Genomic DNA, 20,003 nt, shown 5'->3' with positions numbered 1-20,003 from the left:
TAAACCTTTTTTTCATACTTTCTGACATTGCTTATATGTATATGGTGATGTTTCAATGGAATATATTGAGCTTTGCATATTTTGGTGAGCAGCATTGTCTTTTGGGGAATCAGTCAAATGAATTTTCTGTACATTTTGGTATGAATGCTTTTTACAAGCAAGACTTATGCCGCGAATGTCTGCCGTATTTCAGCATTTAACAGTTAAGAATATTGGACAGCGACACTCACATTCTGACTTCCTTCATCTCCCCTTCAGGCCACAGTGTTTTAGAAACATTGTAGTGCTGGTCAATGATTCAGAATTTTTTGGCTAAGTTATCATTGCTAATTCATCTGTATGAATTTATTTAAACAGCTTGATTTCTGTAGCAGCTATAATAGAATTGGAACTGAGCCTCGGAGCATGATCTGCAGAGCTTTTGCAATATCTTCACATTCTTGTGTTTGTAGTCACTATATTTCAAATTTAGTATTTTTTTAAAATAAATATTCTCAATACAGATTCAGTTTTGTTTAAATCCTGCAGTTTTCTCATCTGAACTCTTAGGGCCGCTGTTGACCAGAGTGTCGACAACTGGCAGCATGTTTGTAGCAGAACCTCCCATGTAACGTCGACATTATGAAGAAAGAACACGACAGGAAAGACGGGACACTCGAATGCTGTACAGTTTTTTTTGGAAATTCAACGTCGTCATTGGAGCGCATCTATTTTCTGTGGATAGTAAGGGAGCGATATTGACTGATAGTGGAATCTGGATTTGCTTTCTGGAATATAAATATTTGGAGCCTCACGGAAAAAAAAAATCGGATAGAACAATGGCCAGGCAAGTACTGTTGTTTGTCTCTGTGCTCTCCGTCAGCTCGGTGCTCGGGCAGGTCAGCTACACAATACCAGAAGAAATGCCAAAAGGATCTTTAGTGGGTAATATCGCAAATGATTTAGGTTTACAAATCAAACGTTTGGCAGCAGGTAAAGCGCGAATTTTCACCAGAGACAGCGACGGGTACATCGAACTAAACAGAGAAAGAGGAGTCCTGCTTGTGAAAGAGAGAATTGACAGAGAGGCTCTCTGCAGACAGACGACGCCTTGTGCTTTACATTTTCAGATTATTTTAGAGAATCCAATGGAATTTTATAGTGTTACAGTGCAGATAACAGATATCAATGATAATGCACCAACCTTTGAAAAAACTGAGATGAAATTCAAAATCAGCGAGTCAGTGGTGATCGGTGCAAAATTTGTTCTCGAAAGAGCTGTGGATCCCGATGTAGGAATTAATGATTTGAAAAGCTACCAATTAAAACCAACAGATAATTTTGCTCTGAAGCTGCACAACATCGCTGATGGAAATAAACACGTCGAGATGGTGCTGCAGAAACCTTTAGACAGAGAGAAACAGGAGCAGATATATCTCGTGTTGACGGCTGTAGACGGAGGAGAGCCGCAGATGTCAGGAACGATGCTGATCCTCATCACAGTTTTGGACGCTAATGATAATGCTCCTGTTTTTACACAACAAACATACAAAGCTACAGTTACTGAGAATTCACCAAAAGGAACAATTGTTGCTACTGTTACAGCCTCAGATGCAGATCGAGGCTCCAATAGTAAAATTACATATTCAATCACAAATACGTTAGATGATGTCAGGAAAGTGTTTGATGTAAATGAGGAAAACGGTGAAGTGACTTTAATTGGAAACATTGACTTTGAACAATCACGAAACTATCAAATAAATCTTCTTGCCAGTGATGAAGGAGGACTCACAGATTCGTGCAAATTAATTGTTGATGTGCAAGATATGAATGACAATAAACCTGAAATCACCATAATGTCAAAATCAGCTGTTATTTCAGAGGATGCTGAACTCAATACAGTTGTGACAATGATAAGCATAGAGGATTTAGACTCAGGAGAAAATGGAAACGTAGAATGCTTCATTAATCAAAATATACCTTTTATTTTAAAATCATCAACAAATAATTTCTACAGTTTAGTAACAGACAGTGATTTAGACAGAGAGAGAGCCTCTGAGTATAACATCACTGTGACCTGCTCTGATGAGGGAGTGCCCTCCCTCTCCAGCAGCGTCACTCTCACCTTACAGATCTCTGATGTAAATGACAACGAGCCTGTCTTTGAGAGGAGCTCATATGAGGCCTACATTGTAGAAAACAACACACCAGGCGTGTCTGTATTCACAGTGAGAGCCACAGACGCTGACTGGAACCAGAATGCTCGTGTTTCTTACATTCTGGAGGACTCCTCTGTCAACGGAGTGCCAGTCTCCTCATATGTGTCCGTCAGTGCTGATAGTGGAGTCATCCATGCAGTGCGCTCTTTTGACTACGAGCAGATCAAAGACTTCCAGTTCAGAGTGAAAGCGCAGGATGGAGGCTCTCCTCCACTCAGCAGCAATGTGACAGTGAAAATCATGATCCAGGACCAGAACGACAACCCTCCTCAGGTCCTTTATCCAGTCCAGACTGGTGGCTCTGTGGTGGCTGAAATGGTTCCTCGTTCAGCAGATGTGGGCTATCTGGTGACCAAAGTGGTGGCTGTTGATGTGGACTCTGGACAGAATGCGTGGCTGTCGTATAAACTGCAGAAGGCCACAGACAGGGCTCTGTTTGAAGTGGGCTCCCAGAATGGAGAGATCCGAACCATCCGCCAAGTGACTGATAAAGATGCAGTGAAACAGAGACTGAGTGTTATAGTGGAGGACAACGGGCAGCCGTCTCGTTCAGCTACAGTCATTGTGAACGTGGCGGTGGCGGACAGCTTCCCTGAAGTTCTGTCGGAGTTCAGTGACTTTCCACACGACAAGGAGTACAATGACAACCTGACTTTTTACTTAGTGTTGGCTCTGGCTGTGGTCTCCTTCCTCTTCATCACGTGTTTGGTGGTTATTATCTCAGTGAAAATCTACAGATGGAGACAGTCTCGCATCCTGTATCACTCCAACCTGCCTGTCATTCCATATTATCCTCCACGTTACTCAGACACTTTGGGGACAACAGGGACTCTCCAACACGTGTACAATTACGAGGTGTGCAGGACGACAGACTCCAGAAAGAGTGACTGTAAGTTCGGCAGAGCTGGTAGTCAGAACGTGCTGATAATGGATCCCAGTTGTTCAGGGACGATGCAGAGGATGCAGAGTGAGAAGAGCATCCTGGATGAACCAGACTCTCCTCTTGAGGTTAGACTGCTTTCACTTTGTTTCTACATCTGAATAACTCCTTTTAATTCAAATCAAGCACATTTTCTGTTTTAAAAGTGGAGTGTGTGTCGATGTTAAGGGTTCTCTTGTTGTTTATTAAATATCCACAATTTGTCTTTATGTATACGATTTTTTCGTCAATAAGCTATTTAATTATTATTCGTCGCTGAGATCCTGGCTGAAGGTTTTTTTTTATTAGTAGCATTAATGTCAATCTAGATTTCTTGCTGTGAAACCGACAGTTCATATTTGAATTCTCATTTGTTTCATATTCACTGTGGTATAAACTTGGATTTGAAAACACTCAGATAGGAAATATTAAGATATTTTTTGCAAAAGTTTTGCCGAACGCCTGGTGGAACCATTTAGAACTCTCTGCTCATAGGCATAAACCGTCTTTCTTATTTTCTCACATTTTGTTCGGTGAAGTTTCAAAGTAGCATGTTGACTTTCATATTTTCCATGTTTTTGGTGGCGTCAGTGTCTTTTTGAGGGTCAATCATAGAAAACCTGTGTTAAGTTTCGTGTGAATGTTTTTGTGGACAAGGCTTGTGTCGCAGATGTCTGCTCGTTTGCAGCACTAACAGTTCAGAACATTGGACAGCGACACTCACGTTCCTCACTTCCTTCATCTCCCCATCAGGCCACGCTGTTTTTAGAAGTGTTGTAGTGCCGGTTCAGGAATCAGATTTTTCGCTTGGTATATCTAAACAAATAACATGTAACCCTTTGAAAAATACATACGTAAGTACTAGAAACATTTTGATTTTTATATTAACGAAACAACATATAAATAAAACATTTTATCGCTGAAATGAGATACAAACTAACTGTAGAAATTAAACTGCACTTTTGAACAGGATCTGGGGAGCTTTTAGAATATCTTCACATGACCATTGTGTTTGTTGTCACTGTCATTCAAATTCAGTGTTTTTAGTGAAGGAAAGTATTGTCAACGTAGATTCAGTTTTGATTGAATCCTGCAGTTTTCTCATCTGAACTCTTAGGGCCGCTGTTGACCAGAGTGTCGACAACTGGCAGCATGTTTGTAGCAGAACCTCCCATGTAACGTCGACATTATACAGAAAGAGCACGACAGGAAAGACGGGACGCTCGCGTTTTATGAAATATTAGGGAAAGATACGTCGACCTTTCAGATAATATTTCACTTTTTGGATTATACAGGTGCTAAATTAACGTTCGACGGTGGAATCTGTATTTTTATGGAATATCAGCACTGAATCTCAGCGAAAAATAATCGGATAGAACAATGGCCAGGCAAGTACTGTTGTTTGTCTCTCTGCTCTCCGTCAGCTCGGTGCTCGGGCAGGTCAGCTACACGATTCCAGAGGAAATGCCAAAAGGATCTTTAGTGGGTAATATTGCACAGGATTTAGGTTTACAAATTAAACGTTTGGCTTCTGGTAAGGCTCGAATTTATACTCGAGACAGCGACGAGTACATCGAGCTAAACAGAGAAAGAGGAGTCCTCCTTGTTAAAGAGAGAATGGACAGAGAGGCGCTCTGCAGACAGACGACGCCTTGTGCCTTACATTTTCAGATTATTTTAGAGAATCCAATGGAATTTTATAGTGTTACAGTGCAGATCACAGATATCAATGATAATGCACCAACCTTTGAAAAAACTGAGATGAAATTCAAAATCAGCGAGTCAGCTGATGTGATCGGTGCAAAATTTGTTCTAGAAAGAGCTGTGGATCTCGATGTAGGAAATAATGATCTGAAAAGTTACCAGTTAAAACCAACAGATAATTTCGCACTAAAGGTGCACAATAATGCTGATGGAAACAAACACGTTGAGATGGTGCTGCAGAAACCTTTAGACAGAGAGAAACAGGAGCAGATTTCTCTCGTGTTGACGGCTGTAGATGGAGGAGAGCCGCAGATGTCAGGAACGATGTTGATCCTCATCACAGTTTTAGACGCAAATGATAATGCTCCTGTTTTTACACAGCAAACATACAAAGCTACAGTAACCGAGAATTCACCAAAAGGAACAGTTGTTGCTACTGTGTCAGCCTCAGATGCAGATCAGGGCTCCAACAGTAAAATTACATATTCGATAACAAACACGATGGATGATATCAGAAAAGTATTTAATATAAATGATGAAAACGGTGAAGTGACTTTAATTGGAACCATTGACTTTGAAGAATCACGAAACTATCAAATCAATCTACTTGCCAGTGATGAAGGAGGACTCACAGATTTTTGCAAATTAATTGTTGATGTACAAGATATGAATGATAACAAGCCTGAAATTAACATAATGTCAAAGTCAAATGTGATATCAGAGGATGCTGAACTCAATACAGTTGTGACAATGATAAACATTGAAGACAGGGACTCGGGAGAAAATGGAAAAGTCCAGTGTCTCATGAGCGAAAATATACCTTTTATTTTAAAAACTTCATCAAATAATTTCTACAGTTTAGTGACAGACAGTGATTTAGACAGAGAGAGAGCCTCTGAGTATAACATCACTGTGACCTGCTCTGATGAGGGAGTGCCCTCCCTCTCCAGCAGCGTCACTCTCACCTTACAGATCTCTGATGTAAATGACAACGAGCCTGTCTTTGAGAGGACCTCATATGAGGCCTACATTGTAGAAAACAACACACCAGGCGTGTCTATATTCACAGTGAGAGCCACAGACGCTGACTGGAACCAGAATGCTCGTGTTTCTTACATTCTGGAGGACTCCTCTGTCAACGGAGTGCCAGTCTCCTCATATGTGTCCGTCAGTGCTGATAGCGGAGTCATCCATGCAGTGCGCTCTTTTGACTACGAGCAGATCAAAGACTTCCAGTTCAGAGTGAAAGCTCAGGATGGAGGCTCTCCTCCACTCAGCAGCAATGTGACAGTAAAAATGCTGATCCAGGACCAGAACGACAACCCTCCTCAGGTCCTGTATCCAGTCCAGACCGGTGGCTCTGTGGTGGCTGAAATGGTTCCTCGTTCAGCAGATGTGGGCTATCTGGTGACCAAAGTGGTGGCTGTTGATGTGGACTCTGGACAGAATGCGTGGCTGTCGTATAAACTGCAGAAGGCCACAGACAGGGATCTGTTTGAAGTGGGCTCCCAGAATGGAGAGATCCGAACCATCCGCCAAGTGAGTGATAAAGATGCAGTGAAACAGAGACTGAGTGTTATAGTGGAGGACAACGGGCAGCCCTCTCGTTCAGCTACAGTCATTGTGAACGTGGCGGTGGCGGACAGCTTCCCTGAAGTTCTGTCGGAGTTCAGTGACTTTCCACACGACAAGGAGTACAATGACAACCTGACTTTTTACTTAGTGTTGGCTCTGGCTGTGGTCTCCTTCCTCTTCATCACGTGTTTGGTGGTTATTATCTCAGTGAAAATCTACAGATGGAGACAGTCTCGTATCCTGTATCATTCCAACCTGCCTGTCATTCCATATTATCCTCCACGTTACTCAGACACTTTGGGGACAACAGGGACTCTCCAACACGTGTACAATTACGAGGTGTGCAGGACGACAGACTCCAGAAAGAGTGACTGTAAGTTCGGCAGAGGTGGTAGTCAGAACGTGCTGATAATGGATCCCAGTTCTTCAGAGACGATGCAGAGGATACAGAATGAGAAGAGCATCCTGGATGAACCTGACTCTCCTCTAGAGGTTTGATTGCTTTACCCTTGTTTCTACATCTGAGTAACTGTATTTTGTTCTAATCATGCTCATTTTCTGTTTTAAAAGTGGAGTGTGCGACGTTGCTATGGGTTCTCTTCGTGCTAATTCAAATCTTTACCATTACTCTCTGAGTCTAAGATTTATATGTTCGTCTATGCGATATTTAATCATTATTCATTGTTGACATTCTCGCTGATTTTTAAAAAAAATTTGACAGAAAATCATTGTCAATATTAATTGGCTGTTGTAAAATCTGAAGTTCAGATTTTAACTCTCACTTTCTTCATATTCACTGTGGTGGAAACTTGGATTTGAAACATTACTCAGAGGAAATATGATGAACATATTTTACCCACATGGTTTTGCTGAAAACTCACTGCAACCGTTTCGGTCTCTCTGCTTATAAACCTTTTTTTCATACTTTCTGACATTGCTTATATGTATATGGTGATGTTTCAATGGAATATATTGAGCTTTGCATATTTTGGTGAGCAGCATTGTCTTTTGGGGAATCAGTCAAATGAATTTTCTGTACATTTTGGTATGAATGCTTTTTATAAGCAAGACTTATGCCGCGAATGTCTGCCGTATTTCAGCATTTAACAGTTAAGAATATTGGACAGCGACACTCACATTCTGACTTCCTTCATCTCCCCTTCAGTCCACAGTGTTTTAGAAACATTGTCGTGCTGGTCAATGATTCAGAATTTTTTGGCTAAGTTATCATTGCTAATTCATCTGTATGAATTTATTTAAACATCTTGATTTCTGTAGCAGCTATAATAGAATTGGAACTGAGCATCGGAACATGATCTGCAGAGCTTTTGCAATATCTTCACATTCTTGTGTTTGTAGTCACTATATTTCAAATTTAGTATTTTTTTAAAGTAAGTATTCTCAATACAGATTCAGTTTTGTTTAAATCCTGCAGTTTTCTCATCTGAACTCTTAGGGCCGCTGTTGACCAGAGTGTTTACAACTGGCAGCATGTTTGTAGCAGAACCCCCCATGTAACGTCGACATTATAAAGAAAGAACATGACGGGAAAGACGGAACACTCGAATGCTGTACAGTTTTTTTTGGAAATTCAACGTCGTCATTGGAGCGCATCTATTTTCTGTGGATAGTAAGGGAGCGATATTGACTGATAGTGGAATCTGGATTTGTTTTCTGGAATATAAATATTTGGAGCCTCACGGGAAAAAAATAGTCGGATAGAACAATGGCCAGGCAAGTACTGTTGTTTGTCTCTGTGCTCTCCGTCAGCTCGGTGCTCGGGCAGGTCAGCTACACAATACCAGAAGAAATGCCAAAAGGATCTTTAGTGGGTAATATCGCAAATGATTTAGGTTTACAAATCAAACGTTTGGCAGCAGGTAAAGCGCGAATTTTCACCCGAGACAGCGACGGATACATCGAACTCAACAGAGAAAGAGGAGTCCTCCTTGTTAAAGAGAGGATTGACAGAGAGGCGCTCTGCAGACAGACGACGCCTTGTGCTTTACATTTTCAGATTATTTTAGAGAATCCAATGGAATTTTATAGTGTTACAGTGCAGATCACAGATATCAATGATAATGCACCAACCTTTGAAAAAACTGAGATGAAATTCAAAATCAGCGAGTCAGCTGATGTGATCGGTGCAAAATTTGTTCTAGAAAGAGCTGTGGATCCTGATGTAGGAATTAATGATTTGAAAAGCTACCAATTAAAACCAACAGATAATTTTGCTCTGAAGCTGCACAACATCGCTGATGGAAATAAACACGTCGAGATGGTGCTGCAGAAACCTTTAGACAGAGAGAAACAGGAGCAGATATATCTCGTGTTGACGGCTGTAGACGGAGGAGAGCCGCAGATGTCAGGAACGATGCTGATCCTCATCACAGTTTTAGACGCTAATGATAATGCTCCTGTTTTTACACAACAAACATACAAAGCTACAGTTACTGAGAATTCACCAAAAGGAACAGTTGTTGCTACTGTTACAGCCTCAGATGCAGATCAGGGCTCCAATAGTAAAATTACATATTCAATCACAAATACGTTAGATGATGTCAGGAAAGTGTTTGATGTAAATGAGGAAAATGGTGAAGTGACTTTAATTGGAAACATTGACTTTGAACAATCACGAAACTATCAAATAAATCTTCTTGCCAGTGATGAAGGAGGACTCACAGATTCGTGCAAATTAATTGTTGATGTGCAAGATATGAATGACAATAAACCTGAAATTACCATAATGTCAAAATCAGCTGTTATTTCAGAGGATGCTGAACTCAATACAGTTGTTACAATGATAAGCATAGAGGATTTAGACTCAGGAGAAAATGGAAACGTAGAATGCTTCATTAATGAAAATATACCTTTTATTTTAAAATCATCAACAAATAATTTCTACAGTTTAGTGACTGACAGTGATTTAGACAGAGAGAGAGCCTCTGAGTATAACATCACTGTGACCTGCTCTGATGAGGGAGTGCCCTCCCTCTCCAGCAGCGTCACTCTCACCTTACAGATCTCTGATGTAAATGACAACGAGCCTGTCTTTGAGAGGAGCTCATATGAGGCCTACATTGTAGAAAACAACACACCAGGTGTGTCTATATTCACAGTGAGAGCCACAGACGCTGACTGGAACCAGAATGCTCGTGTTTCTTACATTTTGGAGGACTCCTCTGTCAACGGAGTGCCAGTCTCCTCATATGTGTCCGTCAGTGCTGATAGTGGAGTCATCCATGCAGTGCGCTCTTTTGACTACGAGCAGATCAAAGACTTCCAGTTCAGAGTGAAAGCGCAGGATGGAGGCTCTCCTCCACTCAGCAGCAACGTGACAGTGAAAATCATGATCCAGGACCAGAATGACAACCCTCCTCAGGTCCTGTATCCAGTCCAGACTGGTGGCTCTGTGGTGGCTGAAATGGTTCCTCGTTCAGCAGATGTGGGCTATCTGGTGACCAAAGTGGTGGCTGTTGATGTGGACTCTGGACAGAATGCGTGGCTGTCGTATAAACTGCAGAAGGCCACAGACAGGGCTCTGTTTGAAGTGGGCTCCCAGAATGGAGAGATCCGAACCATCCGCCAAGTGACTGATAAAGATGCAGTGAAACAGAGACTGAGTGTTATGGTGGAGGACAACGGGCAGCCCTCTCGTTCAGCTACAGTCATTGTGAATGTGGCGGTGGCGGACAGCTTCCCTAAAGTTCTGTCGGAGTTCAGTGACTTTCCACACGACAAGGAGTACAATGACAACCTGACTTTTTACTTAGTGTTGGCACTGGCTGTGGTCTCCTTCCTCTTCATCACGTGTTTGGTGGTTATTATCTCAGTGAAAATCTACAGATGGAGACAGTCTCGCATCCTGTATCATTCCAACCTGCCTGTCATTCCATATTATCCTCCACGTTACTCAGACACTTTGGGGACAACAGGGACTCTCCAACACGTGTACAATTACGAGGTGTGCAGGACGACAGACTCCAGAAAGAGTGACTGTAAGTTCGGCAGAGCTGGTAGTCAGAACGTGCTGATAATGGATCCCAGTTGTTCAGGGACGATGCAGCGGATGCAGAATGAGAAGAGCATCCTGGATGAACCAGACTCTCCTCTTGAGGTTAGACTGCTTTCACTTTGTTTCTACATCTGAATAACTCATTTTAATTCAAATCAAGCACATTTTCTGTTTTAAAAGTGGAGTGTGTGTCGATGTTAAGGGTTCTCTTGTTGTTTATTAAATATCCACAATTTGTCTTTATGTATACGATTTTTTTCGTCAATTAGCTATTTAATTATTATTCGTCGCTGAGATCCTGGCTGAAGTTTTTTTTTTATTAGTAGCATTAATGTCAATCTAGATTTCTTGCTGTGAAACCGACAGTTCATATTTGAATTTCATTTGTTTCATATTCACTGTGGTATAAACTTGGATTTGAAAACACTCAGATAGGAAATATTAAGATATTTTTTGCAAAAGTTTTGCCGAACGCCTGGTGGAACCATTTAGAACAATCTGCTCATAGGCATAAACCGTCTTTCTTATTTTCTCACATTTGTTCGGTGAAGTTTCAAAGTAGCATGTTGACTTTCATATTTTCCATGTTTTTGGTGGCGTCAGTGTCTTTTTGAGGGTCAATCATAGAAAACGTGTGTTAAGTTTCGTGTGAATGTTTTTGTGGACAAGGCTTGTGTCGCAGATGTCTGCTCGTTTGCAGCACTAACAGTTCAGAACATTGGACAGCGACACTCACGTTCCTCACTTCCTTCATCTCCCCATCAGGCCACGCTGTTTTTAGAAGTATTGTAGTGCCGGTTCAGGATTCAAATTTTTCGCTTGGTATATCTAAACAAATAACATGTAACCCTTTGAAAAATACATACGTAAGTACTAGAAACATTTTGATTTTTATATTAACGAAACAACATATAAATAAAACATTTTATCGCTGAAATGAGATACAAACTAACTGTAGAAATTAAACTGCACTTTTGAACAGGATCTGGGGAGCTTTTAGAATATCTTCACATGACCATTGTGTTTGTTGTCACTGTCATTCAAATTCAGTGTTTTTAGTGAAGGAAAGTATTGTCAACGTAGATTCAGTTTTGATTGAATCCTGCAGTTTTCTCATCTGAACTCTTAGGGCCGCTGTTGACCAGAGTGTCGACAACTGGCAGCATGTTTGTCGCAGAACCTCCAATGTAACGTCGACATTATACAGAAAGAGCACGACAGGAAAGACGGGACGCTCGCGTTTTATGAAATATTAGGGAAAGATACGTCGACCTTTCAGATAATATTTCACTTTTTGGATTATACAGGTGCTAAATTAACGTTCGACGGTGGAATCTGTATTTTTATGGAATATCAGCACTGAATCTCAGCGAAAAATAATCGGATAGAACAATGGCCAGGCAAGTACTGTTGTTTGTCTCTCTGCTCTCCGTCAGCTCGGTGCTCGGGCAGGTCAGCTACACGATTCCAGAGGAAATGCCAAAAGGATCTTTAGTGGGTAATATTGCACAGGATTTAGGTTTACAAATTAAACGTTTGGTTTCAGGCAAGGCTCGAATTTATACTCGAGACAGCGACGAGTACATCGAGCTAAACAGAGAAAGAGGAGTCCTCCTTGTTAAAGAGAGAATGGACAGAGAGGCGCTCTGCAGACAGACGACGCCTTGTGCCTTACATTTTCAGATTATTTTAGAGAATCCAATGGAATTTTATAGTGTTACAGTGCAGATCACAGACATCAATGATAATGTACCAACCTTTGAAAAAACTGAGATGAAATTCAAAATCAGCGAGTCAGCGGTGATCGGTGCAAAATTTGTTCTAGAAAGAGCTGTGGATCTCGATGTAGGAATTAATGATCTAAAAAGCTACCAGTTAAAACCAACAGATAATTTCGCACTAAAGGTGCACAATAATGCTGATGGAAATAAACACGTTGAGATGGTGCTGCAGAAACCTTTAGACAGAGAGAAACAGGAGCAGATGTCTCTCGTGTTGACGGCTGTAGATGGAGGAGAGCCGCAGATGTCAGGAACGATGCTGATCCTCATCACAGTTTTAGACGTTAATGATAATGCTCCTGTTTTTACACAACAAACGTACAAAGCTACAGTTACTGAGAATTCACCAAAGGAACAGTTGTTGCTACTGTTACAGCCTCAGATGCAGATCAGGGCTCCAATAGTAAAATTACATATTCGATAACAAACACTATGGATGATATCAGAAAAGTCTTTAATATAAATGATGAAAACGGTGAAGTGACTTTAATTGGAACCATTGACTTTGAAGAATCACGAAACTATCAAATCAATCTACTTGCCAGTGATGAAGGAGGACTCACAGATTTTTGCAAATTAATTGTCGATGTGCAAGATATGAATGATAACAAGCCTGAAATTAACATAATGTCAAAGTCAAATGTGATATCAGAGGATGCTGAACTCAATACAGTTGTTACAATGATAAACATTGAAGACAGGGACTCCGGAGAAAATGGGAAAAGTCCAGTGTCTGATGAGCGAAAATGTACCTTTAATTTTAAAAGCTTCAACAAATAATTTCTACAGTTTAGTGACAGACAGTGATTTAGACAGAGAGAGAGCCTCTGAGTATAACATCACTGTGACCTGCTCTGATGAGGGAGTGCCCTCCCTCTCCAGCAGCGTCACTCTCACCTTACAGATCTCTGATGTAAATGACAACGAGCCTGTCTTTGAGAGGAGCTCATATGAGGCCTACATTGTAGAAAACAACACACCAGGCGTGTCTATATTCACAGTGAGAGCCACAGACGCTGACTGGAACCAGAATGCTCGTGTTTCTTACATTCTGGAGGACTCCTCTGTCAACGGAGTGCCAGTCTCCTCATATGTGTCCGTCAGTGCTGATAGTGGAGTCATCCATGCAGTGCGCTCTTTTGACTACGAGCCAGATCAAAGACTTCCAGTTCAAAGTGAAAGCGCAGGATGGAGGCTCTCCTCCACTCAGCAGCAATGTGACAGTAAAATGCTGATCCAGGACCAGAACGACAACCCTCCTCAGGTCCTGTATCCAGTCCAGACCGGTGGCTCTGTGGTGGCTGAAATGGTTCCTCGTTCAGCAGATGTGGGCTATCTGGTGACCAAAGTGGTGGCTGTTGATGTGGACTCTGGACAGAATGCGTGGCTGTCGTATAAACTGCAGAAGGCCACAGACAGGGCTCTGTTTGAAGTGGGCTCCCAGAATGGAGAGATCCGAACCATCCGCCAAGTGAGTGATAAAGATGCAGTGAAACAGAGACTGAGTGTTATAGTGGAGGACAACGGGCAGCCCTCTCGTTCAGCTACAGTCATTGTGAACGTGGCGGTGGCGGACAGCTTCCCTGAAGTTCTGTCGGAGTTCAGTGACTTTCCACACGACAAGGAGTACAATGACAACCTGACTTTTTACTTAGTGTTGGCTCTGGCTGTGGTCTCCTTCCTCTTCATCACGTGTTTGGTGGTTATTATCTCAGTGAAAATCTACAGATGGAGACAGTCTCGCATCCTGTATCATTCCAACCTGCCTGTCATTCCATATTATCCTCCACGTTACTCAGACACTTTGGGGACAACAGGGACTCTCCAACACGTGTACAATTACGAGGTGTGCAGGACGACAGACTCCAGAAAGAGTGACTGTAAGTTCGGCAGAGGTGGTAGTCAGAACGTGCTGATAATGGATCCCAGTTCTTCAGAGACGATGCAGAGGATACAGAATGAGAAGAGCATCCTGGATGAACCTGACTCTCCTCTAGAGGTTTGATTGCTTTACCCTTGTTTCTACATCTGAGTAACTCTTTTTGTTCTAATCATGCTCATTTTCTGTTTTAAAAGTGGAGTGTGCGACGTTGCTATGGGTTCTCTTCGTGCTAATTCAAATCTTTACCATTACTCTCTGAGTCTAAGATTTATATGTTCGTCTATGCGATATTTAATCATTATTCATTGTTGACATTCTTGCTGATTTAAAAAAAAATTTTGACAGAAAATCATTGTCAATATTAATTGCCTGTTGTGAAATCTGAAGTTCAGATTTTAACTCTCACTTTCTTCATATTCACTGTGGTGAAAACTTGGATTTGAAACATTACTCAGAGGAAATATGATGAACATATTTTACCCACATGGTTTTGCTGAAAACTCACTGCAACCGTTTCGGTCTCTCTGCTTATAAACCTTTTTTTCATACTTTCTGACATTGCTTATGAGCATATGGTGATGTTTCAATGGAATATATTGAGCTTTGCATATTTTGGTGAGCACCATTGTCTTTTGGGGAATCAATCAAATGAATTTTCTGTACATTTTGGTATGAATGCTTTTTATAAGCAAGACTTATGCCGCGAATGTCTGCCGTATTTCAGCATTTAACAGTTAAGAATATTGGACAGCGACACTCACATTCTGACTTCCTTCATCTCCCCTTCAGGCCACAGTGTTTTAGAAACATTGTAGTGCTGGTCAATGATTCAGAATTTTTTGGCTAAGTTATCATTGCTAATTCATCTGTATGAATTTATTTAAACAGCTTGATTTCTGTAGCAGCTATAATAGAATTGGAACTGAGCCTCGGAGCATGATCTGCAGAGCTTTTGCAATATCTTCACATTCTTGTGTTTGTAGTCACTATATTTCAAATTTAGTATTTTTTAAAGTAAGTATTCTCAATACAGATTCAGTTTTGTTTAAATCCTGCAGTTTCTCATCTGAACTCTTAGGGCCGCTGTTGACCAGAGTGTCGACAACTGGCAGCATGTTTGTAGCAGAACCTCCCATGTAACGTCGACATTATAAAGAAAGAACACGACAGGAAAGACGGGACACTCGAATGCTGTACAGTTTTTTTGGAAATTCAACGTCGTCATTGGAGCGCATCTATTTTCTGTGGATAGTAAGGGAGCGATATTGACTGATAGTGGAATCTGGATTTGCTTTCTGGAATATAAATATTTGGAGCCTCACGGAAAAAAAAATCGGATAGAACAATGGCCAGGCAAGTACTGTTGTTTGTCTCTGTGCTCTCCGTCAGCTCGGTGCTCGGGCAGGTCAGCTACACAATACCAGAAGAAATGCCAAAAGGATCTTTAGTGGGTAATATCGCAAATGATTTAGGTTTACAAATCAAACGTTTGGCAGCAGGTAAAGCGCGAATTTTCACCCGAGACAGCGACGGGTACATCGAACTAAACAGAGAAAGAGGAGTCCTGCTTGTTAAAGAGAGAATTGACAGAGAGGCTCTCTGCAGACAGACGACGCCTTGTGCTTTACATTTTCAGATTATTTTAGAGAATCCAATGGAATTTTATAGTGTTACAGTGCAGATAACAGATATCAATGATAATGCACCAACCTTTGAAAAAACTGAGATGAAATTCAAAATCAGCGAGTCAGCGGTGATCGGTGCAAAATTTGTTCTAGAAAGAGCTGTGGATCCCGATGTAGGAATTAATGATTTGAAAAGCTACCAATTAAAACCAACAGATAATTTTGCTCTGAAGCTGCACAACATCGCTGATGGAAATAAACACGTCGAGATGGTGCTGCAGAAACCTTTAGACAGAGAGAAACAGGAGCAGATATATCTCGTGTTGACGGCTGTAGACGGAGGAGAGCCGCAGATGTCAGGAACGATGCTGATCCTCATCACAGTTTTGGACGCTAATGATAATGCTCCTGTTTTTACACAACAAACATACAAAGCTACAGTTACTGAGAATTCACCAAAAGGAACAATTGTTGCTACTGTTACAGCCTCAGATGCAGATCGAGGCTCCAATAGTAAAATTACATATTCAATCACAAATACGTTAGATGATGTCAGGAAAGTGTTTGATGTAAATGAGGAAAACGGTGAGTGACTTTAATTGGAAACATTGACTTTGAACAATCACGAAACTATCAAATAAATCTTCTTGCCAGTGATGAAGGAGGACTCACAGATTCGTGCAAATTAATTGTTGATGTGCAAGATATGAATGACAATAAACCTGAAATTACCATAATGTCAAAATCAGCTGTTATTTCAGAGGATGCTGAACTCAATACAGTTGTTACAATGATAAGCATAGAGGATTTAGACTCAGGAGAAAATGGAAACGTAGAATGCTTCATTAATGAAAATATACCTTTTATTTTAAATCATCAACAAATAATTTCTACAGTTTAGTGACTGACAGTGATTTAGACAGAGAGAGAGCCTCTGAGTATAACATCACTGTGACCTGCTCTGATGAGGGAGTGCCCTCCCTCTCCAGCAGCGTCACTCTCACCTTACAGATCTCTGATGTAAATGACAACGAGCCTGTCTTTGAGAGGAGCTCATATGAGGCCTACATTGTAGAAAACAACACACCAGGTGTGTCTATATTCACAGTGAGAGCCACAGACGCTGACTGGAACCAGAATGCTCGTGTTTCTTACATTTTGGAGGACTCCTCTGTCAACGGAGTGCCAGTCTCCTCATATGTGTCCGTCAGTGCTGATAGTGGAGTCATCCATGCAGTGCGCTCTTTGACTATGAGCAGATCAAAGACTTCCAGTTCCGAGTGAAAGCGCAGGATGGAGGCTCTCCTCCACTCAGCAGCAACGTGACAGTGAAAATGATGATCCAGGACCAGAATGACAACCCTCCTCAGGTCCTGTATCCAGTCCAGACTGGTGGCTCTGTGGTGGCTGAAATGGTTCCTCGTTCAGCAGATGTGGGCTATCTGGTGACCAAAGTGGTGGCTGTTGATGTGGACTCTGGACAGAATGCGTGGCTGTCGTATAAACTGCAGAAGGCCACAGACAGGGCTCTGTTTGAAGTGGGCTCCCAGAATGGAGAGATTCGAACCATCCGCCAAGTGAGTGATAAAGATGCAGTGAAACAGAGACTGCGTGTTATAGTGGAGGACAACGGGCAGCCCTCTCGTTCAGCTACAGTCATTGTGAACGTGGCGGTGGCGGACAGCTTCCCTGAAGTTCTGTCGGAGTTCAGTGACTTTCCACACGACAAGGAGTACAATGACAACCTGACTTTTTACTTAGTGTTGGCACTGGCTGTGGTCTCCTTCCTCTTCATCACGTGTTTGGTGGTTATTATATCAGTGAAAATCTACAGATGGAGACAGTCTCGCATCCTGTATCATTCCAGCCTGCCTGTCATTCCATATTATCCTCCACGTTACTCAGACACTTTGGGGACAACAGGGACTCTCCAACACGTGTACAATTACGAGGTGTGCAGGACGACAGACTCCCGAAAGAGTGACTGTAAGTTCGGCAGAGCTGGTAGTCAGAACGTGCTGATAATGGATCCCAGTTGTTCAGGGACGATGCAGCGGATGCAGAATGAGAAGAGCATCCTGGATGAACCAGACTCTCCTCTTGAGGTTAGACTGCTTTCACTTTGTTTCTACATCTGAATAACTCATTTTAATTCAAATCAAGCACATTTTCTGTTTTAAAAGTGGAGTGTGTGTCGATGTTAAGGGTTCTCTTGTTGTTTATTAAATATCCACAATTTGTCTTTATGTATACGATTTTTTTCGTCAATTAGCTATTTAATTATTATTCGTCGCTGAGATCCTGGCTGAAGTTTTTTTTTATTAGTAGCATTAATGTCAATCAAGATTTCTTGCTGTGAAACCGACAGTTCATATTTGAATTTTCATTTGTTTCATATTCACTGTGGTATGAACTTGGATTTGAAAACACTCAGATAGGAAATATTAAGATATTTTTTGCAAAAGTTTTGCCGAACGCCTGGTGGAACCATTTAGAACAATCTGCCCATTGGCATAAACCGTCTTTCTTATTTTCTCACATTTTGTTAGGTGAAGTTTCAAAGTAGCATGTTGACTTTCATATTTTCCATGTTTTTGGTGGCGTCAGTGTCTTTTTGAGGGTCAATCATAGAAAACGTGTGTTAAGTTTCGTGTGAATGTTTTTGTGGACAAGGCTTGTGTCGCAGATGTCTGCTCGTTTGCAGCACTAACAGTTCAGAACATTGGACAGCGACACTCACGTTCCTCACTTCCTTCATCTCCCCATCAGGCCACGCTGTTTTTAGAAGTATTGTAGTGCCGGTTCAGGATTCAGATTTTTCGCTTGGTATATCTAAACAAATAACATGTAACCCTTTGAAAATACATACGTAAGTACTGGAAACATTTTGATTTTATATTAACGAAACAACATATAAATAAAACATTTTATCGCTGAAATGAGATACAAACTAACTGTAGAAATTAAACTGCACTTTTGAACGGGATCTGGGGAGCTTTTAGAATATCTTCACATGACCATTGTGTTTGTTGTCACTGTCATTCAAATTCAGTGTTTTTAGTGAAGGAAAGTATTGTCAACGTAGATTCAGTTTTGATTGAATCCTGCAGTTTTCTCATCTGAACTCTTAGGGCCGCTGTTGACCAGAGTGTCGACAACTGGCAGCATGTTTGTCGCAGAACCTCCAATGTAACGTCGACATTATACAGAAAGAGCACGACAGGAAAGACGGGACGCTCGCGTTTTATGAAATATTAGGGAAAGATACGTCGACCTTTCAGATAATATTTCACTTTTTGGATTATACAGGTGCTAAATTAACGTTCGACGGTGGAATCTGTATTTTTATGGAATATCAGCACTGAATCTCAGCGAAAAATAATCGGATAGAACAATGGCCAGGCAAGTACTGTTGTTTGTCTCTCTGCTCTCCGTCAGCTCGGTGCTCGGGCAGGTCAGCTACACGATTCCAGAGGAAATGCCAAAAGGATCTTTAGTGGGTAATATTGCACAGGATTTAGGTTTACAAATTAAACGTTTGGTTTCAGGCAAGGCTCGAATTTATACTCGAGACAGCGACGAGTACATCGAGCTAAACAGAGAAAGAGGAGTCCTCCTTGTTAAAGAGAGAATGGACAGAGAGGCGCTCTGCAGACAGACGACGCCTTGTGCCTTACATTTTCAGATTATTTTAGAGAATCCAATGGAATTTTATAGTGTTACAGTGCAGATCACAGACATCAATGATAATGTACCAACCTTTGAAAAACTGAGATGAAATTCAAATCAGCGAGTCAGCGGTGATCGGTGCAAAATTTGTTCTAGAAAGAGCTGTGGATCTCGATGTAGGAATTAATGATCTAAAAAGCTACCAGTTAAAACCAACAGATAATTTCGCACTAAAGGTGCACAATAATGCTGATGGAAATAAACACGTTGAGATGGTGCTGCAGAAACCTTTAGACAGAGAGAAACAGGAGCAGATGTCTCTCGTGTTGACGGCTGTAGATGGAGGAGAGCCGCAGATGTCAGGAACGATGCTGATCCTCATCACAGTTTTAGACGTTAATGATAATGCTCCTGTTTTTACACAACAAACGTACAAAGCTACAGTTACTGAGAATTCACCAAAAGGAACAGTTGTTGCTACTGTTACAGCCTCAGATGCAGATCAGGGCTCCAACAGTAAAATTACGTATTCGATAACAAACACTATGGATGATATCAGAAAAGTCTTTAATATAAATGATGAAAACGGTGAAGTGACTTTAATTGGAACCATTGACTTTGAAGAATCACGAAAC

The 20,003-nt window shown here is 41.3% G+C and overlaps 4 protein-coding genes across 10 annotated transcripts in view; all 4 read left to right on the top strand.

Annotated features, from left to right (window-relative positions):
* The window catches only part of LOC127535752 (protocadherin gamma-A3-like), a 31,804-nt gene extending 28,165 nt beyond the window's left edge, over positions 1-3,639 (top strand). Inside the window, exon 3 of the mRNA XM_051954429.1 lies at positions 2,970-3,639. Coding sequence (XP_051810389.1) covers positions 2,970-3,239 — 270 coding nt within the window. The 3' untranslated portion in view covers positions 3,240-3,639. The remainder of the gene's footprint in view (positions 1-2,969) is intronic.
* Positions 1-20,003, top strand: part of LOC110971872 (protocadherin beta-16-like) — a 74,389-nt gene that overhangs the window by 17,369 nt on the left and 37,017 nt on the right. For 2 of the 7 annotated variants that reach the window (XM_051954398.1, XM_051954400.1), the window contains exons 1-2: positions 115-878; positions 4,558-6,784. In XM_051954398.1, the coding sequence (XP_051810358.1) occupies positions 660-878; positions 4,558-6,784 (2,446 nt within the window). In that variant the 5' untranslated portion in view covers positions 115-659. Of the gene's footprint in view, positions 1-114; positions 879-3,762; positions 6,785-16,835; positions 17,652-17,700; positions 17,979-20,003 lie in introns of those variants that run through there. The other 5 variants (XM_051954399.1, XM_051954397.1, XM_051954401.1 and 2 more) reach the window with 5 other exon arrangements.
* LOC127535753 (protocadherin gamma-A10-like) lies at positions 7,920-10,703 on the top strand. Its single transcript, XM_051954435.1, has one exon. It carries the CDS (start codon positions 8,123-8,125, stop codon positions 10,544-10,546), a length of 2,424 nt encoding a protein of 807 aa, XP_051810395.1. The 5' UTR covers positions 7,920-8,122; the 3' UTR covers positions 10,547-10,703.
* Positions 15,222-16,307, top strand: LOC127535756 (protocadherin beta-16-like). The gene has a single exon (XM_051954439.1). The coding sequence runs from the start codon at positions 15,420-15,422 to the stop codon at positions 16,290-16,292; it is 873 nt and encodes a 290-aa protein (XP_051810399.1). The 5' UTR covers positions 15,222-15,419; the 3' UTR covers positions 16,293-16,307.

The sequence above is a fragment of the Acanthochromis polyacanthus genome, chromosome 10, assembly GCF_021347895.1.
Source record: "Acanthochromis polyacanthus isolate Apoly-LR-REF ecotype Palm Island chromosome 10, KAUST_Apoly_ChrSc, whole genome shotgun sequence".
Lineage (NCBI taxonomy): Eukaryota > Metazoa > Chordata > Actinopteri > Pomacentridae > Acanthochromis > Acanthochromis polyacanthus.
This window is presented reverse-complemented; position numbering and strand designations above follow the sequence as displayed.

Excerpts from the sequence above, each read along its gene's own strand:
- LOC127535753 (XM_051954435.1), top strand. The coding sequence starts at position 8,123 with ATGGCCAGGCAAGTACTGTTGTTTGTCTCTGTGCTCTCCGTCAGCTCG.
- LOC127535756 (XM_051954439.1), top strand. The coding sequence starts at position 15,420 with ATGGCCAGGCAAGTACTGTTGTTTGTCTCTGTGCTCTCCGTCAGCTCG.